A 26,318-nucleotide genomic window follows, 5' to 3' on the forward strand; every position below is an offset into this window, starting at 1 on the left:
CTGTAGTGATTACATGGTTCACACGCTTATTTAAATGTCAGATTGTACGCGTTTCGGTGATAGGAGAAGCGGAGGCAATTGATGCTACAGAAGCAGGGGACTGATATTTTTGTATGTAGATGTCAAAGGTTTATCACTTGAAGAATGCTACAAGGCAGTGGTGGGTCTGTTATTCGTTCTCTTGGTGAAGTGAGATTAGATAATTGGCAGTGGATGTACAAATCGATAAGTCTAATTCATAGAAATTTGTCTCCTTTGCGTTCTTCCTTTACAAGTCATCTCTTTACCATTAAATCAAATGCCGGTTGTTGTTCCAAGATTCCAATCCAATCTTGGAAGTTTAGACATATTTTCTTGGAAACTTACAAGTACACAATATATTTGAGTTTGATTACAGTAGGATTTGCAATTACCGATAAATATAAAACACCACCAAGTTCATGGTTGCTTCAATTTTCTTTACTGTTAATTGAGCAAATTATCTGAGTTGACTGAGTTGTTAATTGAGCAAATTATCTTAGTTTTTTTTTTTAAAGAAGCTAAACTAACCCACCTAAATTGACACCGAAGAATACCAACCTTAAAACCTTGAGCAAATTACCTAAGTTGTATGCATTTATATTACAAGTTAGGTTTTTTTTTTTGGTCCATACAAGTAGGTTTTAATTTAACATTTTTAATATAATGATCTCACAAGTTTTTTTTTTAATTTTTCGTGAGCAAACTCGTTTCACATAAGGATACAAATTACAATGGGATTAGCTAACTGAACTTGAACTTCATTTTATTTTATTTTGAAAAATGGCTTGCAATGGTAACAATAAAAGTTGAGCATGTCCTAAATCCTGATCCAGACTGCTGAAATTCCTCACCACAAACTTAATCTTAGTGGCTCTTACTGACCATGCACTGCAAAACTAACAGACATGCAAAGAATATTCACAACTCAAACACCCATAGTTTTGTTCTCTCATCCCCTTTATAAAGACTCACCTCAAATAGCTAGTGAATCCTACCTCAAATCAATTAAAATAAACAGTGCCAATATAACAATGTATGAAAACATTGAAACAATGTACCAAAGAATCCCCGATTGTTGATATTAAGAAATATTGCAGCACATTAGACTCGACCCCTTCACTCAACATTTTTATCGTGAGTTTCAGTAAATAGTATCATAGAGAAAATTGTAAATAGTAGGTTCAAGTCTATCAAATGGAGCTACTAAAACGTTTACAGTGATCAGCCATGGATGAATATCAGAAACAAACAAGATTAAGCAAAGAAAATACATCAACAAGATATCTTCTCCCATGACACACTCAACATGAAACCTATTCATTTTTAAAGAACAGTTTTTAACACATCAAATACTGGATCATAAATTATCAAATGTCCATTGGAGAACCACCTTGGTCGGCCCCACCTTGGTTTCCAGCACCACCTTGATCTGCACCAGAAGCCTGATCTGTAGCAGCATCCTGCTCAGCTGCAGCCTCAGGTTCAGCAGGTGCAGTTTCTTCCTCCCTCACAATCTCAAAAGTGTCGATCAACTGTTGAACAGTTTCCTGATCCAAAATGTGGAATGGCTCACCAACTCCAACCACAGCAATGGTGCATACGGAGCTCCTGAGCTTTTCACCTTGCAAGGACTCCCTAGTTGCAATGAGCGCATCTTTGATCAGATCTTCCCGGGAGGAGGCTGTGAAATTGTTAAATTTGCGTTCCAAATATGTCTTTGCAGCTTGTGAGCGTGAACCGATTGCAAATGCCTGATATTCAAAATAGTTTCCGCTTGGGCAGTTATAATAGAGGTGAGCCCCTGATTCATCTAATCCAGCTACAAGAAGACCAACACCATAAGGACGCTTCCATGATCGCTGAGTGCAAACCTGCCACTCAAAATTACATCATAAATACTGGTGAGCAAGAGAGATTTCAGTTCTAATAAATTTTGCAAATAATCCTTTTTCTTTTCCATGTAATATACAAGATACGATACAAACACAAACTTTACCCCCCACACACACCCCATCCAACTTTCTATTAATAGAACACAATTTTAAACATAAATCATAAAATTAATGCTCACCATGTTGATTAACTAACCAAATGTTTTAGTTTATTGAATAAATTAAACAGATCAGATTCACATATAGTAGTAACTATATATAGTTAGAAACAGCAAAAAGAGGGGTACTTCCAAAAGTGTTGTTTACACTTTATTGTTGCAACTCTATCAACTGAAAGATCATTAAACCCAATAAGAAGAGTAAAATTTCTTATTTCTTATATTACTTCAAGTCACAAGATTAACTGAACCCTATTCATCCAGTTCTTCTACAAGCAAGTTATATTGAATCAATAGAACAATAATTGAATCAATAGAACAATAATTTATGCTCAGTTCTTCTACCAACTGAGCATAAATTAAACAGATCAGATTCACATATAGTAGTAACTATATATAGTTAGAAACAGCAAAAAGAGGGGTACTTCCAAAAGTGCTGTTTACACTTTATTGTTGCAACTCTATCAACTGAAAGATCATTAAACCCAATAAGAAGAGTAAAATTTCTTACTTCTTACTTCAAGTCACAAGATTAACTGAACCCTATTCATCCAGTTCTTCTACAAGCAAGTTATATCAAATCAATAGAACAATAATTTGTGTTCCACTTCACCCCATAAAACAGCCACCTCAGCATAGATTTCCATGAGATAATAACTAAAACAACAATGAGATGCATAACATGAAGTTTTGAACAAAAATATTAGCATTCAGGATTTCTCTATGCATGCCTTAATTGTGTTATGAGCTGTTGAAGTTTCAGAAATTGAACCAACAGCCTCTCACGACAGTATAGCCAAAGGTCACAGCAATGTATTGAATACCTATAGAGTCGATCGACCCCTACAATGCTAAGTAAATCACGTGTCGCTGTTTCCCTACTCAAAACCTTGAAAGAGAAGACGTTCCAGATGCATCACATTATATACTCAATGACAGTCATTTTGTATTTAAGAACTTATTTAGAAAGCCTTGACAGATAATGAAAGTAAGATATCAAAGTTCACTTTCCCATAACTATGAGGTCCACCACTAGAACATCCATAATGGATCGTAACAAATCAGTATACAGTTCCTTTGACATTCATTAGGATGCATAAATTAGTCCCAATTTGAATAACTACACCACAGTCTAACTCCATCTCTATCATATGAATTATAAAATATCTTAATCAACAAACAGTTTCACTATTAACACAACATTTACACTTGAGCAAAATTTAGAAAATAGAAAGTATGAAACTAAGTGAAGAAAGAAAAGATACTGCGCACCAGTATCTCTGTACTTCCATATAAGTCTACGAAATAGGTAATGCCAAATAACAGCTCAAAAGTCATGTCCTTATGTTTGAACAAACTTCTCCACACACATTTATATACTTCTGGGTATAAGTTGGAATTAGCTTCTGCATCTCAATTTTTTAGAAAATTCTCTTCTGTCTTATTGACAAACACGATGGAGTTACAAAGATTATTTCACAAGTTAAAATCATAAACGTATTTTAATTGAGAAGCTCTCCTATGCTAATCCAACTTGACCATCAATGTGAGCCGTGTCAAAAACCAAACATCAAGAGTATGTTTGGATGAGCGACAGGTTTGGCAAAATCAAGGCTGGCAAAAACTAAATTTGGAGCTTCAACAAAATCATAGTATCACCATGATTTTGTCAAAGTTGCCGCCATTTCCAACAAGCAACAAGTCATTTTCAGAAAACAAGAGTCATCAAAAGCACCACAATCACGAACAAAGACACTCAACCAATTAAAAACCTCAGATTCTCAAGACATTCAAATAATAACAAAATACAACAGGAAGAAACATATCCAAACACCATAGAAGTATCATAGTATTTTGCATACCCGGATTGGACAACTCCTGTACCTCCCTCACAAAAACAACCAAGTGGAAAGGAAACTAATGACATGTTCTACTTTTGGTGTTTCTTATTTCTATTTTCAAGGATAAAATAAACATTAGAAAACACATCTTAAAAATTCAGACAAATTTCTAAACATTGTTTTTAATGTTTCCTAAAATACATTCTCGCCAGTCAGCTTCCATTTTCTCCCTCACAATTTCAAAGAACACACACTCAAATGTCACTCCAACCAATCAAAAATTTGAAAATATTGTTAGAAAGCAACAACAACAACAACCAAGCCTTTTCCCACTAAGTGGGGTCAGCTACATGGATCAAATTAGGCCAAAATGTTCTATCATTCACCGTATTTCGGTCCAACTCATTAATTACCAAATCATTTCTAATAGTTTCTAAATGTTAGTATGTTAATTGTTAGGTTAGTTTCTCTTTGTCAGGATTCGAACCCCGGACCTTTAACTCATTAGAATCAAATATTGCTAATAGTTTCTAAATAATCTCAAATATTGCTGACACTATTAAGATACACATGCATGAGAAATCAAATCATGGATGTGTTCAAATACAATCCATTAAAATTACTTAATTTAACCTTATTGAATTACTGAGTTAAACCCTAAAAAACCCTAGCTACAATTTCAAAACCCTAATTAGAATAATTCAAACAAACAGGGATAAAAACGGAAAACGGAGAGTGACCTAACCTGAGCCTTATCGGCGAGCTGAACAACGAGACGACCAACAGGAAGAGGCGATTCATAAGTGTAATTATAGTTAATGCATTCAGATCTCATGTACCGGGAAAGAACACGGCCATCGGCGGTGAGACCGGCGATGGCAACACCGATGTGATCATCAACCTTAAAGATCTTCTTCTGATGAGAAGATAATTCGGAATTGGCTTTGTTAACACACGCGAGAACCACGTGAGTTTTGGATCGGAGACCTATTGCTGCTGAACCTTGCTTAACTGCTTCCATGGCGTATTCCACCTGGAAGAGTCTTCCCGCCGGTGACCATGTTGTTACGTCGGTATCGTATTGATTTCTAAACATCTCCGATTTTGATTTTGTGATCGGCGAAGTTTTCTTACTCGCGAAACTAACTACTCAAGCTTCCTTTTCCTTTTCCTTTTGTTTACTCTTTTCTTTATGAACAAGACACTTTAGACATTTTGGGCTTTCGTTGGTCCAATGGGCTCTGATCTTTTTTTTTTGTTTGCTTTTTACTTTTCCCACCATATTCACGCGCGTCATATAAAATTTCCGAAAATATCATTTTTTCGGATTCTAAAATCCGAATAAGATTGTTTGGTATTTTCGGTTTCTAAAATCCAAAACTTCACGCACTGCATTTTTTGTGTTGTATTTGATGTTAAAGGTCTCTGCTGACCGTCGTAAAATCCCCGTATAAATTGCAAAACAATTGCAGAGATTCTATGAATGGTTGACCATGACACCATAAACACTCATAAAAAAACTAAAAAAAATGTTAAAAGTAAAAAAATATGGGAAGTGAAGAATGAATGAAATTGTTGAAGCATGCAATGCTATTTATAACTTTAATACATTCGTAGATCATAACTACAGTTAAATGAAACGTTTTCATTGCTCCAAACGATCAAAAACACATTAAACACCACAATCCGTTTAAACCTTGGGTGAAACACCACATTTCACCTAATCTGGGAGGTTTCAGATTCTACAATCTAAAATATTCTTAATACATTCGAATTATATAATTTAAATAGCAACTAGTCTGCGAGAAAAAAAATAATTTGGTTATTTGTTTTTGTTTTATATGATCCGATCTTTTACCTTAAACAATTTTTTTTCTCACCATATTTTTTTTTTCTCGTGCAAGGTATTTTGACTATAAAATCGAAATGTTTAACGTATTTTATAGAGTTTTGTAGGGTGCTTATCATAACATAATTAGGTAATATACATTGAGATTGAAAGATATTAAATTGGATAAAGAAATATCCATCAGTCCATTTGATTGAAGAGGGCCAGGTAAGATGATGATACCAACAAAAGAAACGAGTAAAAGTATCAACATGTCCTTGTTTTGTTTGTATGCATGCACTGGTTGGTGATGACCAAAGCAGTAGGCATTAGACAGCTGTATGCATCATCAACACAATAAGCCACGCAAACTTTAACATTTTTAATCACAACCCCAAAGTGTCATACCCAAACTACCCCCTAATAATGACGTTATAATACGGCACTTTTCCCTAGCAAAACGACAGCAAAAAGGAAAAACAAAGCACCTCTCTATTTTTAAAAATTATTTTTGAGAATCTTGTTGAAAAAAGTATTATTCCTACTATCTACTACTTCAAGATCGATTAATTTGAATAGTTGAATTTCTACCGTCCATTTATGAAGTTTAATTTAAAGTCAAAAATCGAACACGATATATTGAGAGAGCCACACTCTTATTATCGAACACGATGCATTGAGAGAGTCTCACTCTTACTCTAATATGTTAAGCCAATTAAAATGAAGCTTTTATTCAAGCATAAATACATTGATGATACCAATTTTTTTAGTTTAACCAAGATATTAAAGTTAAAACCAAGTTGACGCTAATCTTTACATCAAAGATTACAACTCTTGTTGATATTATTATTAGAGAAATACTAAAGAGTGCTATTACGATATTGATTAAATGAACAAAAATAGAAATACGATGATGAGAAATGACAAAAAAGATTGAATTCAACTCTTTTAAAAATTAAAAAACTGTTATTTTCAACACAAAACTACTACTTTTAATTTTTTTAACAAAATTGTTAACTCTAATAAGCCAGACCTTATTACACTTATTTTGTTGAGAATCACCTATTCAGCCGGTTACCAATACTTCTGCCGGTTACTACACCTCTTAAGATTAACCAACGGCTACTAATAAATAACCAGAATAGCCGGTTTCCAAACTCACACAACACGCATTGATAGCGTTTTCTTTTTCTGACGGTTAATACCGCGATTTTTATTATTTTTTTCCCTCTCATTCCGTTGGAAAAGTCACTTTCACTCTTTTTTCTTCTCTGAATCACGTTTCGTGCTTCTTCTCTTCTTCGTTTCTCACTCTGCAAAATCATTTCGTACCTTCGCAGAGTAAAAAAAACACGAACGAAGAAGACGAAAGAGAAGAATCTCGCCGTCGCCGTCGTCATGGAGTTCGGAGCCACCACCTCAACACTAACAAAGAAGCACTCCAACAGCTACTCCGTCACCGGAAGATCTGCTTACGACGGCGTTTTTGCTACTCCAATCAAGCTAAGAACTCCAAGCTTCTCTCAATTTGATGATTACAACGAGGTTTTCGGTTGCTCAGATGCTTCTTCTTCGATTCCGATTCTCGAACTTCCGGAGCTCAATGAAAGTAGAATGGTTGAAGATTTTCAGCGTTCAAACCTCGATTACTCCAAAGTCTTCAGCGGTTTCGACAATCTAGACACTACTGTACCTTTTGAGGAACTGATTCCGAAGCCTAAAGCATCGAAACGGTGAGTTTTACTTGTTGATGTATTTTAGGGTTTTGTTCATTTTATTGTGTAATTTGAATCGTTTATTTGCATGCGTTTTGGTGTTTTGCTTGAAATTGAGAATGTTTGTTCTTTGATTTTGTGGCCTTTTCCTTTTGACTGATTTGTCGGTCATGTGAATTTTCTTCAATGAGAAGTTAACTAGTTAAGTGCTTTTTTCTTTATTATTTTATGTACTTTTTTTTTGTTTTGTTTCAAAAGTAAATCTTGAATCAATGAGAATCTACTGCTATAATTGCACACTTTTCTATACAAAATTAAGCAAAAGCTTTCCAAAAGGGGTTACTTTATTGTACCAATCAATTTTTGCATTATCATTGAAGGGTTGGATTAACTTATTTGAGTTTATCTCCCGACATAAACACTTGTTAAAGAGTTTGAAAGAACTTATGAAAATCGCTTATGACATATTCATAAGTTATTTTCAGCTTATTTTCATAAGTTCTCCAAGATAGCTTATGAAAACAGCTTATAGATTATACAAAAATAGTAATCTAACTTTATTTTAACTTTTGTTATAAAAATAGTTTATATATAAGCGCTTATCAAGATAAGTGCCTATGCTATAAACTGCAAATGAAAGTGTTTATCCAAACTGGGCCTGATTGGTTGTAGCTTGTGAGGTGCTTAGAATAAAGACGTTAACCTTAATGGTGTTCTTGACATGTTATTCTATAGGAGCAAAGTCAAAAGTGGAGAACAATCTTGCAGGGAAGATCGTGTTAATTCTTCAAAGGAAATCCCGGTGATATCACCTTCATCCAATGGAGCCAAAACGATCAATATGTCATATCATAAAGTTAACCAAGGAAGTGAAAATGGAACAAATGGGACAACACATATAGCTAAACTCCATGCTGTCCCTGCTTACACTTGTTTAATTGAAGAAGTCAGTTCAGTAAAGACGAGCAGGGCTAAATGGTCTATTCCAGCAGCAAAGGATGCTTTTTCTGGTATTCATTGTGATGAGGGGATAAAAGAAGGCGGACGTTGTGATAAATCATCTGTCGATGCTTCATCTAATAATGTCAAAAAACAGTTTTCCAACAATGGAGGGAAAGCTATAAATAGATCCGACTCTGTTGATATGTTTTATGATGAGGGGATAAAAGAAGGTGGACTTTGTGATAAATCATCTGTCCATGCTTCACCTAATAATGTCAAAAAACAGTCTTCCAACAATGGAGGGAAAGCTATAAATAGATCCGACTCTGTTGATATGTTTTATGATGCATGCGAGACTAGCAAGGGAAGTGACACAGTTCATGAAATCAAAGTTCCTCCTTCACAGACTGTAACAGATAATTTGGATCATTATAATGACATTGATACTTCGAGATCAACGGCAACCAAATGCCAAGCATCTCAAAGTGGCACATATGAAAGTGCTGCTGGTGCTGATTCACCGACATACCTAGAAGACACAGTTGACTCAAATTCAGCGGCAGCAGCTTCTGTAGCTGCTTTAAGGAAGGCTATAGAAGAGGCTCAAATGAAAATAAAGGTTGCAAAAGAATCAATGAGAAGAAAGAAAGAAGGCTTTCCTGATCATGTCAAACAGAAGTCTAGTATTGATTTGAAAGTCAAGGAAAAAAAGGAAGCTAAACTTGCATGCAAAACATCGAAAGTTAAAGAGATTAATACAAGGCAAACATTTGGAGAAATGGATGCCTTGCTGCAAGTTTCTTCTGATGTAGGAAAGCTACCGATGAGAACAGAGAAAGTAAGATCAGATATTGGGGATAAAGAAATGTGTACTGCAAATGAAGCCGTACAAGAAGTACAGAACAAATTGAAATTGTCTCCAGACAAACATAAGGAAGAGGTTGAACTGAAAGAAGCAGATCATAAAGGAAAAAATCTTGAGCTTAAAGAGGCAGGAAATGCTAAGAAAGTCCCTTATATTAAAAACACTGGTAGGAATGCCACCGAAAAACCTGAAGAATCTGATCATGCAATTGAAATGGTTGAGGAATATTGGGAGCAGGAGAATGGTGAAGAAAAGGTTCGTGCAGTTAATGAAGCAAGTTATTGTGAAGAACTTGTCCATGAAACTAAACAAAAGTGTCAAGAAGTTGCTGGTGAAACAAACCTGATTCACGAGACACTTGACAGTGGAGTGACAGACAAGAGGTTGAAGGTTAAAGAAGTTGAGAACAAGGTTACACCGTTTAATGAACCAAAAGGCTCTGTAATTAACCTAGGTGGGAAATCGTCGATGATGAGAAAGAAAGAAAGTATTGGCTATAAGCCAGAAGATGGTAAAAAGACTAAATGGTCCATTGATCAGGAAGAATGCCAAAAAATATTGAGAGCTATTCAGGAACTTGGAAATGGTGACAGAGAAATTTCTCAAGAGCAAAAAGAAAGTGAGAATAAAGTTGAAGTGGTCAGTGAGTTTGAAGAATGTGAATTGACAGAGTCTCCGGAGCTATTAGACAATGAGGGACCGTGCAGTCCTCATCATTCAGAATTAATAAGCATGGACAAAGAAATATATAATTCAGGGTGTTTAGAAGACAAAAAGAGAAGGAATGCATCTGGTTCTTGGGATGTAAATCAAGAGGTAGAACATTCCTATTGGAGAGAAGCCACTGATAGTACGTTTAGCAATATCAATGTCAAGGAAACACTGGAGGACATAGTTGACCATATTCACCATGATGAAGAGATTCATGAAAGAAATGCAAAGGCTAGTGATTTAAATGGAAATGTGAGGCTTCAAGATGCCCATGCTTGTGAAAATGACCTCGAGGGAGCCACACACCCTATGGAAGAAAATGAGAGTGAAAGGAAAGACAACAAGGTGCTTGAAGTAATTATAGAAACTCAAACTGATCTAATTTATGAGGAGATAAGAGAAGAAGAATCGGGCAACACCTCAGAATCCAGTTCTAGCTATGAACCAGATGAAACTGAGAAGTTGAACAAAACACAGGTTTCTAATACAGTAAATGAAAATGATGAAACTCATGAAGTAACTCCAGAGTTTTATTCATGTGATCTGCAGGATGATATAATGGTCACAAGTAATGCTTCAGTACAACGTCAAGAGAAATATGAAGAGCCAGAATCTGTTCAAGTCACTAATGATTTGTGCGAGAAACATGCAGGCCAGACTTCTGACTTTGATGAAGGTGCCCCTTTACTCAGTGAAACAGTGTATCAAATGAACAGTACATTTGAAACAGTTACCATTGACGATGATTCCACAAATGTTGGTGAAACTGACATGATGAAGGTTAGGCAAAACCAAGATCAGTGTTTGGAAAAGGCAGAATCTGACTGCGATCTAGTTATGCTTCTTGAAGAAACAACCCCCGAGTCTATAGAAATATGTATGGATGCAAAGGAGCATAGAGTTGTGTCAGATGAAGAGATCGAGGATAATAGATCTACCTCTTCTTGTGAAGCATCTCAGATACCCTTCAAAGAAGAGGAGGTGAAATCAATTCCCAGCAAAATAAAGGAGAGTCATCAAACATCCGTGACAAAGGAAGTGAAGGAAGCCAATGGTAAGTCACAGAAGGTAGAGGTGGATAGGGAACTTCTCAAGAAAATCGATGAAGTAAAGAATAGAGAAAGAGAAAAGGAGAAATTAGCTGTAGAAAGAGCAATCCGTGAAGCTCGTGAAAGGGCATTTGCTGATGCGAGAGAGAGGGCAGCTCTGGAGAGGGTTGCAGCTGAAGCACGTCAAAAGAACATTTTGAATGGGCGAGAAAGGCTAAAAACCACTAGTCAAGCAAATGAGAAAACACCGGCTGAGAAGACTGCAATGGAAGCAAAACTTAAAGCTGAACGCGCTGCTGTGGAGAGAGCAACTGCAGAGGCAAGAGCACGTGCCCTGGAGAGGGCACTGTCTGAGAAGGCTGCTTATGATGCAAAAAATAAATCTGACAAGTCTGTTCCAGAGAAGTACGTTGGTGCATCCAGAAGCAATGGAACAAAGCAAAACGCCCATTCAAAATCTTTCAGCTATGGTGGTATGTGAAGTTTAATAGTTCCACTTTACGTGATATCGGTACCATCTTTTTTTTATTTCTTTGAATATTTATTGATTCTGTACAAATTGCATTTTCTGAAGTTCGTGATTCTACTGGGGTCTTTGATGGAGCTAATGCTGACTCTGCTCAGAGATGTAAAGCTAGGTCCGAGAGGCATCAGAGAATAGGAGAACGTGTGGTATGGTTCCTTGTTTTGCCCATGTTTTTTGTACATATTGGTTTATATGTCAAATTGTTCCTACAATCACTGTCCTACGTTATGCAGGCAAAGGCTCTTGCCGAAAAGAGTATGCGTGATCGACTTGTGCAGAAAGAGCAAGAGGAGAGACATGTAATTATCTATCATATTTTGCATTTCACATGTTCTCCATTTTGTCTAACACAATATTCGTTCCTGCAGAGGGTAGCTGAAGCTCTCGATGCCGATGTTAAAAGGTGGTCAAGTGGGAAGGCAGGAAACTTGAGAGCATTGCTTTCAACATTACAATATGTATGAATGAACATTCTAAACATACCTCCTTTTAGAATATAACCTCTGATGAATATACCTCCTTTTAGATTGTTATTTCTTGATATATTGCATCTGAACTGGCCATGGATTTTTCCTTTATTGTTAAATGAAGCTTTCCTTGTAAACTTTAGGGGAGTAAAACAAGAAATTTAAAAAGCTTTCTATTATTCGAGACTCAAATGAACAATGGGGGGAAGAGTACCCTTACTTATCTGTGGAGTCTATAACTTGGCTGTTATGGACGAAGTGTTCATTTTACTTTTACCTTTAAAGATTTGAATACTTGTTTGATTGAAATGTTAAGAAAACGTGTGAATTGATTGATAAGAATCAATATTGTGTCTTTGTCTTGAGAAGAAGTCACTTTCATTAAATACACCAAATGCTGGGTTGCTTTAAAATTTTAAAACACCTTTACTTTATACTACTACCTTGCCTTTTTAGTTTTGTCAATAGCATTTCTTGGTAGATCTATTTTACTTGGGAATTTCTTGATAACACTTGAATTTCGCAGATCCTTGGGCCCGATAGCGGTTGGCAACCAATTCCTTTAACAGCAATAGTAACCACACCTGATGTAAAGAAAGCTTACCGCAAAGCCACTCTTTGTGTGCATCCCGATAAGCTGCAGCAGCGAGGGGCTAGCATTCAGCAAAAGTACACTTGTGAGAAGGTTTTTGATCTTCTAAAGGTTTGTGGTCTTCATCCATCATTAAAAATGAGTTCTTGATATTTACTCCCATTGACCATTCTTTCTCCAAAAATGAAAACATTTATCATATGTTCTCCTTAACGAGTTATGCTATTGATTTGTTGATTTCAAACTCAATCACAATGGTTCCCTTAAACTTAAATGGGTTAATATATGTTGTATTCGGGATTGGGATCAATTTTACTAACATGGAATCCTTGTGTTTGAAAGTGACCTTTTGAAAAATACAGGGTAAGTTTCAGATTTCTGATGAAGTTGTATTTCAGACTTTCTTATTATTTTAATTGATGTCTTCAGGAAGCATGGAACAGATTCAACATGGAAGAAAGGTGAACAGTGCATGTTAATTGTGCTTTGTGATGGTCATGCGCTCTGTGGCAACGATTCTTTCAATTGAGCCGTTCAATGAAAAGTAAGCTCATGTTTGTATGAAGTAGGCAAATTTAGAAGGCCTGTAGGTGAAAACTTTCAATTCAATATATATAATATATAGCTCAATTGTTCTGTTCCACATTTTTTTTCCAAAAAAAGTTGTTGTCTATTTAAAATAAGCCTTTATTAATCAAGGAATAATTAACCCAGAAGATAGCTAACTTGCAAAGTAACTTACTTTGGGTTTTGGCTGAAAAGATAGAGATGTGAATACCGTGTAAAAAGTAATATGTGAAGCAATCATTACTCATTTAGAACATGCTCAACTTATCTAATTAGGTGCGATAATTTTTTCATGAGACGAATTACTTGATATAATTTATGTATGGTTTGGTTATAAAGGCAACTTCTACTATCACATTTCAGTCAATGCTCACAAACTCTAAATTCACAGATTCTTTTCCAGAACTCTAAATGATACAATACAAGCCAAATACATGATCCCAAAACATGTTCGACAGATCACAATACCCGCGAAGAAAACATTAATAATAGAAAACTGAAACCAAACACTTGAAATTACATAGACTCGATATTTCTTCATTGGATGTGAAATAGACTCGGCTCAGTGTCGATTATTGAAGTTAATCGAGTTTTATTTTATTCTGCCAAGATGGTCATCATTCACCAGGATAACTAGTTACTCGCCAAGCACATGTAGCATTATGGCATTCTGTGCATGTAATCGATTCTCAGCTTGTGCAAAGATAATTGACTTTGGACCTTCAATAACTTCCTCGGTCACCTCCACTCCTTTTTCTGCTGGCAAGCAATGCATGAATAATGCATTTGAGCCAGCTAAATCCATGAGATTTTGGTCCACCTGCAGAACACAATTATTATTTCATGTAAATAATAAACCCTGAAAACCTCATCTTTTCTGCATGAAATATCAATTATGTAGACTGTAGTGTACCTGAAATCCCTTGAACATCAAACGGCGCTTTTGAGCCTCTTCCTTTTGCCCCATGCTTGCCCAAACATCAGTGTAAACAATATCAGCTCCTTTCACCGCCTCTTTAGGATCATTAGTTATCACAATCTTGCTGATTCCAGCTTGGCGTGCCTTCGCAACTGTTTTTGCATCTGGTTCAAAGCCCTTTGGAGTAGCACATGTGAAGTGAATCGGAAATAAACTTGCAAGCTCCAACCATGAATGGACAACATTATTTCCATCTCCAACATACGCAACCTGATGTATCATGTATGTATATTGTGGAATATGTTCTTACAACAAACATATATACATTTTTCTTTAGCAATGCATGACATCAAAAATGAGAAGGAAGGATCAAACTATTTAAAAATAGCAAAGCAACATAACCTAACCTTGGAGCCTTCAAGCCGACCAAGGTGCTCAATTAGAGTGATGGCATCAGCCATTATCTGGCAAGGGTGATTGTAATCTGTCAATCCATTGATGATTGGTACAGTTGCATACTTTGAAAGAGTAAGTATGTCCTACAATAAAACAGGTAATGCAACAAATATTATAACAATTCTTTTATTACAAAAATATCAATATATATATTTTCGGAATCACGTGTGATTTTTTTCTAAACGTCTGGAAGGTAAAGTTGCTTTCTTAGTGGTAGGTAAAATTGGTTTCTTACATAAAATAATTTGTCTCACAGTTCAAGAAGTACATATTTTGATTGGTAATGTATTTGGCGAAATCACATTGCCATCGTGTGTATATGTTGAAACTCCAAGGTGTAGTTTTTCCCCCTCATAATTGCAGTACTTATCATGATTTCATCAATCTCACCATCACTCCAAACATGTATTAAGATTATATGAACCACGGTTCATCAACATACCTTGTGAGTAAAAACACGAGCCATAACAATGTCAGTAAAGCGAGACAAGATACGAGCAACATCACGAGTCTCCTCTCTTGACCCCATTTGGATATCCTCGGGTGCTAAGTACACAGCATGTCCACCCAACAATGAAAAGCCAGTCTCAAATGAGACGTGTGTTCTCAATGATGGCTTTGCAAACACCATTGCCAATGTTTTACCTTTAAACGGTTGAAATGTCCTTTCCCCTGATTTTATTAATTCTTTCACCTCAATGGCCCTGTCCAAGATCTTCTTAATAGTCTCCTTGTCAAAATCATTTATGTGAATAAAATCCTTCACCTTGGTTTTTTCTGCAGAGGATCAAGGAAAGAGTAAGAATTAAAGTCAGAAGACATAATCACCTTAAACCTACAATGAAAATCATACATCGTCAAACAAAGTTTTCGCTTCATTTGAAACCAACATTTTGTGGGGGGACTTTATACTTTAGGAGAGTAATTAATTAATTTTACCCTCACATTATTTTACACTTGAAAAGCAATAATTAAGTGTGATTTTGTTTGATTTTATTATGTCATAATCCATCAAAATTTATAGATGGAGAAAGTATGAAGTCTTTCAACTAATCCATTCTCTCATAAAAATAAAAAATAAAAAAATCTCTCCACCCACTTTGGTTGTTTGCATATTTTACGATTGTGCTAAAATTTTGATTGTTCTAGAATACAAGATGTATTTAAGAAATTCTATACCTTGAAGTTAATTTTTTGATCAGCAAGTTTAAGTTAATTAAGAATATATATTTCTTGTCAAAAATAAAAAAGAGAGTAATGAAACAGATAGCTCGTAAATTAAAATTGGAATTGGCACAATTCGCATAATTAAAAGCTTTTGCACAATTCGCTTCTGATCTCGATAAAGCTACGCAAAATTACTTATGTTTAGCTTTTACTAGTAGTAATTTGATAGTGGAAATTGCATAACAACCGGAATCTAGCCATATGTAAAAAAAGAAAAAAAAAAAAAAAAATCTAGCCTATGTGGTTAGTGCATATAGTGTATGCGCTAAATCTCATGGTATCAAATTCATTTTTTGCCCAAAAAAATGGCAGAACTTATATAACAAATTGATGCCGATCCATTAAGGTCCCGTTTGGATTGACTTATTTTTGAGCTTATGTGTATTTATCTACTCCCATAAGCCTTTTTAAAAGTGTTGGGTAAATAAACAAAAATAGTTTATCATAGTTTCATAAGCTGCTTATGCCATATTTTAATAAGCCTAAATTTTCAGCTTACCCTCCGACTTAACAAGGAGCTTATGAATTTATGTAACCTCCTTCGATTCTCTCTGGATCCACTTTTTCAAAACATATATATTAATTATAATGTTAGTTATATTTGGCGGTACATAAGTAACAAAATTGCTATATACTTAGGGGTGTTCGTGGGTGGGTTTGGGTTGAGTTTGGCCAAACCCAAGACCAAACCAAATAGTGTACTTCGGTTTGGGTGAGATAAAATAACCACCCGTTATACTATTGGGTGGATTTGGGCAAACCCACTAATTTTTGGGTTGGGTTGGATTGGGTAATGGGTTACCCAACTTATTTTTCTATTTTTTTTAATATTAAATGACTAAATGACAAGTCCTCATAATTTTGATTTAAAATAGTATTCTACTTTTTAATTTTCTTTAAAAAAATGTTTAGCTTATTTTACTATAATTTTATGCATCATAGAATATCAAATAATAAACTTGATCAAAAAATACTTGCAACAAATTAAAATTGCATGACATAAAATTGCATTGATATCAAAATAATCAAAAAGTGCAATATATTAATTTGTAACTCTAGTATGTTTTGATTTTTAATAAATAAGGTACAACGTGTATGTTTTGGAAATATAACTTTCTTCTATCCTATGAAAATAAAGATAAAAAAATATCAACATTATTGGATAAGTGAGTTTTTTGGGTTTGGGTCTGGAGTTTTATGGGTTGACCAACCCATGAACACCTCTATGTACTTATCTTACTAAATTAACACACGTAACTAATTTTTTTTTGTAAGGAAGATTTTTATTATTTTTTTGTTACGTAACAAAATGAAACTGAGTATTAATATTTTTTCCTATATGAATATTTTTTTTCTTACGTAACTATATACTTATCTAATGTTAATTTTGTCTCATATAATTATAATTAATATATTATATATTTTTTTTTTACATCTTGATTAATTTTATAAAAAAAAATCTTGATATTGTGGTTCGAGTCTTTGATTTTTTTTTTTGTTAAATTAAAAATATTTAAAATTTCGATAATTGCTTATGTAATGTCACATCCAAACACTTCAATTTATGTAAGTACTTTTTTTTGTATACATATCCAAACATAAATAGCTTATTAAGTATAAGAGCTTATGATGAAAGCTCCAATGTTATAAGCCCTAATACTATAAGCATCTATATAAGCTGTTTATCCAAACGGGGCCTAAATCAACGTCAAACAAATAATAAAGTTACGTTAGATTTGCTAAACAAGCGTACATTTTTTTTCCTTGTCAAAAATAACGTTAGATTTGCTAAAAGGTATGTACTGGTAGAACAATATAAGATAGAACAACACAACATAAGATAGAGCAACACGTGACAAATTTTTATAATATTGAATAATGTTGTCGTATATGATTTTTTGTGAACATAAAGCTATTTTTGTATTTTAAATAACTTATACGTGTGACCAAAATTGTGATATGGTTTAGTGAGAGACAGAAAAATTGTGACAAAAATTTCTGTTTTTGTTTTGTCCTTTGTCTCTAGTTTATTCTGTCCCAAAAACAATTTTACAAATCAAACACTATACAACTGAAGTTGTTATGTCTTATCCTTTAATTTTTAGCTGATCAAACACACCCTAAGAATTTTTGTTTTTGTTTGAAGGAGCAGACATTAAGTGTGTGATTATGAAAGATAACTATTGGGCAACACAAAACAAACTTTTTTGGTTGAACAATTTTTTGTTTTATACGATGATCAATTGACAAAAGGTTAATTTGGTATTTTAAACAACTTATATTTGTGATAAGAAGTTGTGTTGTGGTTTAGTGAGAGATAATAATATTTATCTTTTACCATATCAAACATTCCATTGAGTCCTAATATTTTCTTGAGCAAAATTTTTTAAAAATATTTTACAAAAAATTGAAATAATTTTGTTCTCTTTAGTATTATTTAAAAAAGAAAAAATTAACGTTGAGATGCACTATTTCTTTTATTATTTTCTCTATTTTAAGATGTGAATATTTAATATTATATGCAAAAATGATTAATGGGGTGAGAGAGGCTCGAACTCTCGACCTCAGGATCACTCAGTAGCTATGAGACCTACGCGCTAGCCAACTGCGCCACCACCCCATCTTGTTGCTTTTTTAGTTATGAATCGAAATTGTAAAATTCATTTAACATATTTTTCTTAAAACATTAGAAAATTGCCAAAAAAATCATACATACATGATTTATAACAAAGAGACAGAGTAGTACTTCTGATTCTGTTACGTTCCAAAGTCAAAACCATCGAGCCAACAAAGCTTGTATATAAAAACCAAATATATATATGCAACACAAATGATGCAATGTAGTTAGTTTTGACAAGCATCTTAGGAGTTCTGTTTATGATTATGTAGCTTTAATTTGATCCTCATTTTCAGTTCATAAGAAGATTTTCAGTTGATAATAACAATGTTTTAATATATAAGGTGATCGAAGAGATGAAGAATTTACCCACGACAGAAGCTGATTCAATGGAAGTGACATGGCACGATATTTTGAGGGGAAAATGGGACGTGGAAATTCTAGGGCAGGAAATTTGAGATAAAGAAGAAGACGATGATGGAAGCACAGCTGGGAAGAAGCTTGATCTCTCTGATTGCACTGAAAAGTTGAAAGAAAGTATTGCCATTTTCTGTTTTTCTTCTAACTCACACTAACACTCGTTTCGTTAAACCTTTTGTTCTTTCTTTGGTTTCTTTGATGTGCTATATATAGTGATTTGAATTTGAATAAACCATCAATTCTGTATCTAAAATATCACTCTAAAATTGATGGAAATGTTTTAGAAATTAAATTGAGGAATTTCATACGTATACATACATATTCATTATTATTTTGGGTTAAATATGTTTTTTGTCTTTATAAAATTCTCAAATTTCAAGTTTTAGTCCTTAAAAAAATTTCCATCATAACTTTTGATCATGCAATTAAGTAAAATCATGTCTATCCTTGGAAGTCTTATATTTTTTTTTTTGTAGTCGTGTTTAGTACGTTATAGAAATCTCTCTTACAAAAGTTGGAAAATTTCCAAATAGAGACCATAAGTAACGATAGAAAATTTCTTAGGGATAAAAAAAAATTGATAACTCTTTTTATAAAGACTAAAACTTGAAATTTGATAGGGACTAATTAAAACATATTTAACCCTATTATTTTTAAATAAGGATTAAATTGGAGATCACATATTAATATATTTTAGAGACTAAATTAATGATTAATTATAATAATTTTTATGGCAAAAAAGACTATGGTGTCATATCATGCATTCATCCTATTTTGTTGTTGTTGAGAGTATCATTCATGCTATTTGTCACGCTTAATTTGTCAAATTATGTATTTTACGTAATTATTGGTTCCCACGAGGCTCCACTATGATTGGAATTGACAAGTTTAAAAACTTAAAGAAAATTTGAGGACTAAAAAAAAATAGTGTATAAATAAAAGAGTACAACAAATTTATATTTTTTTTTAGGAAAATTCATAAATTATACATTAATTACTATCGTATGTTATTTTTTTTGTTGTTGTCATAAATTAGTAATTAACTTGCTTAAAAAATAGTACTAAAAAGTAACACAAAATAGTTGATGTCATATTGAAAATATATAAAACCACTCTTTTAAAGATATTGGAAAAAAACTCAAGTTTTAAATTGGATAGATTAGACTCTTGATAAAAATTTATAAATATGAGAAGTTTATAGATTAGACTCATGATAAAAGTTTCAATTTGGTATCAGAGCCTATCGATTTGGGTCATCCACCATATGTATACATACACCAAATCCCATAATGTTGGGCTTAGAGGTGTATTGGAAATAATTTAAGCTCCACATCAGATAAATATGACTCTTAAGAGTTTATAAAGAGAAGACACTTACCTCCTTACAAACTGGTTTTGCAAGGATAAGTTAGACCAAATATCAACAAAAGATACATATCTTTTACTAATGTGACATTCAATATGAGATAAATATGAAATTTCTTCACTTTATGTTTTACTATATTAATTAGGTTGATATTGGTCAAACTTTACTTATCTTTCAACTGAACTTCAGATGAGCTCCATTCAAGTTGGAACCGGAGGATAAACAAAAAAAAAAGTTGATAAGAGAAATTTAGATAACTTATAACTCAAAGAGTCCTGATACATGAACATCCTAAGGTTGCAAACACATCTTAGACCACCACACACAAAATTGACATGTGGCTAAGTGGCCCCACACACAAACACACTCAGCAAAATTTTGTCTTTGGCCCTCTCTTGTCTCTTGTGTCTCCCTTCCTTTACCTTGTCCTTTCCACCCCACCACCGCTGCCAACACTGTCGCCCCCCCACCACCATCCATCACCCATCCTCCTACTCACCACCATCGTTCTTCCGATCACTAGATCTGCTCAGATCTGTCCTAACCTTCACTCGACGTCACCTTCACTTTTCTCGCCGGCGCCGCGACTTCCGTTCAGATTTGCGTTTCAAGATCAGTGTTTTCTGGTTAAGTTTTTGCACATAATAAGAAAGAGACGATAACTTGTTTGAAGAGACGGTGGCAGAGACTAAGGTAACACCGATGAACAGTGAGGACGAAAGTTATAGTCTCAATTTCCGGCGCGGGTGAGAAAGAAGGAAAAGGAAAGAAAAAAAGAAAAAGTTGCAAAGAAGGTTTTAACGTGAGGTTGCCGGTGTGGCGCTGACGACTGTTGAAATGTGAGGTCGCCGGTGTGATGGCGGAGGCGCGACAGTGGCGTTGGTGGTGATGGCGGAGGCTTGGTCTCTGTGGGATGACAGAAGAGAGAAGAAGGAGGTGAAAAAGTGGATGGTGTCATGAAATTACTCAAATGTCCTTAGTGCCACATGGAGGCGGTACATTAGTGGTATGGACTAAAAGGTGTACATGAAACATTGCTCTAACTCAAATTCCCCCAACCTAACAACTATTTGTCTCCTTTCAACTGTCACATCCACCGCCAAAATCCAAATCTTTTTTTATCACGATGTAGCCACAGATTGTGGTGGTGCTCTATGCCTCTATATGGCTACATAACCTTCAAACCCCATCTGAGGTTGCTCCAATACACATCACGAGTCTGTTCTCGCAGGCGCCACCACCTTTTGGTGGAGGATGGCTTGCATAAATCTCTAATTTGCTCCATGTTTCGTTGCTTGATGGTTTTAGGTCCTAGGCATGTACTTGAATTCAAAGGTTTAATTGAGGTATTATGATTTGATGCTTTGGCTTAGGTTGTGGATTGTTTCCGTGGTGATCTTTTTGTGGGTGTTTTGGTTGTCTGCACTGAAGAGCATTTTTGTTTCTTTCTGTGTTGTGTGTGTGTTCCACTGTTTTTGTTGTTACACTACCAACATTGTTTTTAGGGCCAATTTTTTTCTTGGGATTTGTTTGTTTCTCTGCTTGGTTTTGTATCCGCATGGGAGAGTGACACATATTTACGACTCTTTATCAGATTTGGGTTTGAACTCAGATCTATAACTTTTTAGGTTTTAATTTGGTTTTGGTTATGATGTCTTCTTCGGTGGATCAGGAGTTGAAGAGTGCTTCGGTGATTTGTTTTTAGAGTTTGATAGACCAAACACTTTTAATTCAAGATTTAACTTTTTATGAAAAGAAAAAAATTATAACAAGGCCGATAATTTAGTTTTTTTTCTTCACTTGAGAAAATTTTATCTGAGACATGGTCAAATTAAATATGAACACATCTCTCACAACATGCAACCAAAAAAATCACCTCTCACAATATATTTTTTAGGGGACATCTCTCACAATATTCAACATTACATAAAACATTATCACATTACGGAACCAACTCTTTCTAAATTCAAACACTAACTTATATAAGGCCAATCATATTTATCCTGTAGAAGAGTGCACACATTAAAATTCTGAAAATTTTCCCCCAAAAATATTCTATAATTTCACAAATAACATGATAATTTGTCTTATCATAAAAGTTTACGATAGGTTAAAGAAAAGAAATTATCCAACTATGAGCAATTATTTCATGCGAAATGGACTGGAGAAGGATATAGATTTCAACTCGAGTGGTCCCGGTTGATGCAACCTTTATATCGTTATGAACCCCCCACACCCCAATTTCTTTAGGATGATAATATTTTTTATTTTTTAAAGAAGAATAATGCTCCCTCCATTTTTAAATATAAAAAAATTGACTCTTTAAATTCATTCATTTAATGATGTATGTGGTCCATATTATGAACCATGATGAATGAACCTAAAAAGTGAATTTTGCTTATATTTAGAAACGGAATGAGTAGTTATTTTGATCTCTCAATATGTAACGAATAATCATAATAGTTCTTTTATATATTAAAATTTTAAAGGTCTAGTGATGCAATTTATTGTCCGTTTGCTTTCTATTCAAATGTAAATAATGGTTTATATATTGGTGACAATGGTAAACAATGATGAAAATGACAAATTGGCTACTAAAATTAGACATTTTGTTTTAATAAATAGTCTATTTAATTGTGCATTATATTAATCAAAATAGTTTCTTACATTAAAATATTCGTTAATATTGTCATATTAGTCTTTTAATATACTTACTTATTATCATATTAATCAATATGAATACATATTTATTGTTATATCAACCCCTCTATAAAAAAAAGTTGATGTTAACATTGAAGGATTATTTTGATTAACCAAGTGTATAATCATAAATTATTTTGAAATTTTGATACATCAAGAGATTATTGTAATTACTCGTTACACATTCACAAATAAAAAGACTATTATCCCACATTTTTACTATTGTTGTTGTGGTTTTTACTGTATACAATGCTTAAATATTTTCATATTGGAAAGTAGGTATAATCAATAATGTTCGAAAGGACCCCTCAGGAAAAAAAATAATGTTGGAAAGGAAATGATTAACCAAATTAATCATTGTAATCTTTGTGTTCTTCATATTTAACCCAAAAATAAATTATATTTGATATATTATGTTGTGTCACTTGTGCACTTTTTCAAACGATTGGAAATTTGTCCTTTTTCATGATGATACCGGTAATTGATGAGGTTCATTATTTGTTTGCATTTCAATTTTAATTTCATAATCCAGTCCATTCGTCTGCATGCACTCCTCTCCCTTGCATGGACTGAAAATGGAAAGGCCATGCAAATTAGAGAAACAACCTAAAATAACAAACGGTATAAATAATAAATATTTGGACTATATATCACTATTTTTGTTAAATAATCATAACACTCCCCCCTCTCTCTCTCACACACCTACACACACTCACACACAGCTACCATTTAATATTTTTTTAGGAGAACACTCGATGAGGCCTACATTACCCTCTCTTGTTTAGAGGTAATTTACCCTCTTATGATATCAACTAATTAAAATGTAATATACATAGGTAACATTAAGTGTCAAATAAATGAGTAGATTTTTTCTAAAAATAAAAGAGTTAATCTTAATTATTTTTTATTTGAAGGAGAGTTAATCTTAATCATAAGGTAACTTTTAATACTTTTAATTTTTATTTAATTTTTTTTTTAAACAACAAATGATTTAATTTTTTTTTTATATTAAGGTGTTCAATCTTAATTAATTTACACTACAAGACTTATAACAAATAAAATTTTACATCAAATTTCTTTCATCTGGATGTCCTTAAATTCGTCATTTACATTCATAAAATTTCTTCCATTCCAGAACCCCGAACGTGAGAACAAAAACATCACTTTCTTTCAAATTTCTTCTTCTTTATTCTTTCATATTGATCAATTTTTGTTTCTTTTTCATTCTTCTTCCCATTTTGATTGTTCAATTTTGTCGTTTCAAATTGCCGCAAATTTCCAATTATCGTGAGAATTGTCGTTGTTTCTAGAACCACGTCAAGTATCGTGACTTATTTTTTTTATTTAAGCAGCCAACCTAATAAAATTTGTTAACACGCATAGACCTGTCTCACTATCAGCAAAAGTCTTTAAGTGAAAATAAAAGAACAAAAGCCTCATCACATAATCATTTCAGCACCAACCAAAAAATTGCTAGCAAACTCCCACAACATTACAGCGGCAACACCTGCTAGCAGCCCTCAAAGTACAACGGATGATTTACTCAATTGTTATAATTAACTACCTCCCAACCAAGAAAAATCAAATCAAAAAGAAAAATCAAGTCATCATACCCGACGTTGTACTGGAAATAAAGGCAATTCTCACGATATTTGAAATCATGGCGATTCTCACGAAAATTGAAAAATGCTGCAGTTGGGAACGACAAAATTGAATAATAAAAATGGGAGGAATAAATTTTATGAATATAACTGATAAATTTAAGGACATTCAGATGAAAGAAATTTGATGTGAAATTTTAATTGTTCTAAGCTAGTCATGTAGTAAATTAATTAAGATTGAACACCTAAATATAATTAAGGCAATATTACATTATGGGTACTTTATCTTATTTATTTGTAATACTTTGGTCCTTTGTCTTTATTTTTTTCCGTTTAGGTCCTTTATCTCTCTTAAAAGCACATATACATCTTTTTTTGCATTTTTTTATTAAAAAATACATAATTTTATTTTTAAAAATATATTTTTATTAAAACTGAAGAAAAAAAAAATCCAAAAATATGATGAAGATGTTCATCATCTTCATCTTCTTCCTTTGAATCTTCATCATCTTCTTTAAATAAAAAAAAATTCTACTAAAATATAACTTCAAATATCGTGAATTAATGTTATATTCACCTCAGATCTTATTTAAAACACAAAAATCAAAACCTTAATTTCACAAATGTTGCAAGGCGGATAGTGGAGGCTTAGTCGGAAACAACAAAATTGATGTGCAAAGCTGCTATCAATTTTGGGGTTATTTTTATGTCGGACTTGAATATTGAGTAAGAAAATAATAATAATAATATACAGCGTGACAATTTATATAACTAATTTTTTTTTTTTATGAAACTAAATCTCTTTCTCTATAGAGGTTTGATTTTTGTGTTTAAAAGAAGATTTGAGGTGAATATAACATTAATTAATGATATTTGGAGATAAATTTGTGTAGAAATTTTTTTGATTCAATGAAGATGATGAAGATTCAAAGGAAGACGATGAAAATGATGAACATCTTCATCATATTTCTGGATTTGTTTCATTTTTAATAAAAAAAAATTTTAAAAAATAAAATTATGTATTTTTTTTAATACAAAAAAATGAGAAAAAGGATGTATATGTGCTTTTATAAGAGATAAAAGACCTAAGCGGAAAAAAATAAAGATAAATGACCCAAGTGTAACAAATAAATAAGATAAAAGATCTCATATGTAATCATGTCTATAATTAAATAAAAATTAAAAGTATTAAAAATTACCTTATGATTATAATTGATTCTTTTTTTAGAAAAAAATTGACTCATTTATGACATTTAATGTTGTCAATGTATATTACATTTTGATTGGTTGATATCATGATAAGGTAAAATACCCTCTAAATAAGAGAGGGTAATCTAAAAAAAACCAGAACACTCTAATTTTTTGAATAATAAACCTACTCGATCATCTATTTATCTTTTTGTTGTGTAATTATTTTTTTGGTTATTGTTATAACAAGACGCAAGAATAATGACAATAATAGTAAAAGATACAATAAAAAACGACAAGAGATTTAACATGGTATCCAACAATGTGCTCACTAATCCAACATAGGAAATCGCATATTTTCTTGCACTTTGGTTTTTACATCGAGAGCTTGAAGAGATAATATACATGGAGTAACTAGAAGGTTTTGTGAAAGATAAGGTTAAGACATGTCTTTTGAAAAAAATCTTTGTATGCCTTGAAACAAAGCCCACATGAATGGTATCGTCAGTTTGAGAAATTTCTTTTGAAGACCGGTTGTGGGAGAAGGATATGATTCTTATGTGTACATTATAGTTTTAAAAACTGGACTGAACCGGTCGGTCAGACCGGTCCAACCGGGAACCGGTGGAGTAACCGTTTCGAGTTTCTCA

General features: G+C 33.3%; 3 protein-coding genes and 1 non-coding gene across 4 annotated transcripts; 1 reads left to right on the forward strand and 3 right to left on the reverse strand.

Annotated features, from left to right (window-relative positions):
* Positions 1 to 1,156: 1,156 nt before the first annotated feature.
* Positions 1,157 to 5,096, reverse strand: LOC25482164 (proteasome subunit alpha type-1-B). Its single transcript, XM_013610676.3, has 2 exons — positions 4,658 to 5,096; positions 1,157 to 1,892 (listed from the first exon to the last, which is right to left on the reverse strand). Exons 1-2 carry the CDS (start codon positions 5,006 to 5,008, stop codon positions 1,389 to 1,391), a joined length of 855 nt encoding a protein of 284 aa, XP_013466130.1. The 5' UTR covers positions 5,009 to 5,096; the 3' UTR covers positions 1,157 to 1,388.
* A 1,827-nt stretch (positions 5,097 to 6,923) lies between these two features.
* On the forward strand, positions 6,924 to 13,323 carry LOC25482165 (auxilin-like protein 1). The gene is made up of 7 exons (XM_013610677.3): positions 6,924 to 7,473; positions 8,191 to 11,495; positions 11,597 to 11,694; positions 11,782 to 11,847; positions 11,917 to 12,006; positions 12,542 to 12,718; positions 13,037 to 13,323. Exons 1-7 carry the CDS (start codon positions 7,139 to 7,141, stop codon positions 13,070 to 13,072), a joined length of 4,107 nt encoding a protein of 1,368 aa, XP_013466131.1. The 5' UTR covers positions 6,924 to 7,138; the 3' UTR covers positions 13,073 to 13,323.
* Positions 13,324 to 13,541: 218 nt separating this feature from the next.
* Positions 13,542 to 18,998, reverse strand: LOC25482166 (ornithine carbamoyltransferase, chloroplastic). The gene is made up of 5 exons (XM_013610678.3): positions 18,763 to 18,998; positions 14,992 to 15,326; positions 14,501 to 14,632; positions 14,088 to 14,363; positions 13,542 to 13,994 (listed from the first exon to the last, which is right to left on the reverse strand). The coding sequence occupies exons 1-5, from the start codon at positions 18,938 to 18,940 to the stop codon at positions 13,812 to 13,814; spliced, it is 1,104 nt and encodes a 367-aa protein (XP_013466132.1). The 5' UTR covers positions 18,941 to 18,998; the 3' UTR covers positions 13,542 to 13,811.
* TRNAM-CAU (transfer RNA methionine (anticodon CAU)) lies at positions 18,312 to 18,396 on the reverse strand. Its single transcript is given in 2 exon segments — positions 18,312 to 18,347; positions 18,359 to 18,396. It is a non-coding gene; the product is annotated as a tRNA-Met (tRNA).
* Positions 18,999 to 26,318: the final 7,320 nt, after the last annotated feature.

The sequence above is a fragment of the Medicago truncatula genome, chromosome 1 (assembly GCF_003473485.1).
Source record: "Medicago truncatula cultivar Jemalong A17 chromosome 1, MtrunA17r5.0-ANR, whole genome shotgun sequence".
Taxonomy (NCBI): Eukaryota; Viridiplantae; Streptophyta; class Magnoliopsida; order Fabales; family Fabaceae; genus Medicago; species Medicago truncatula.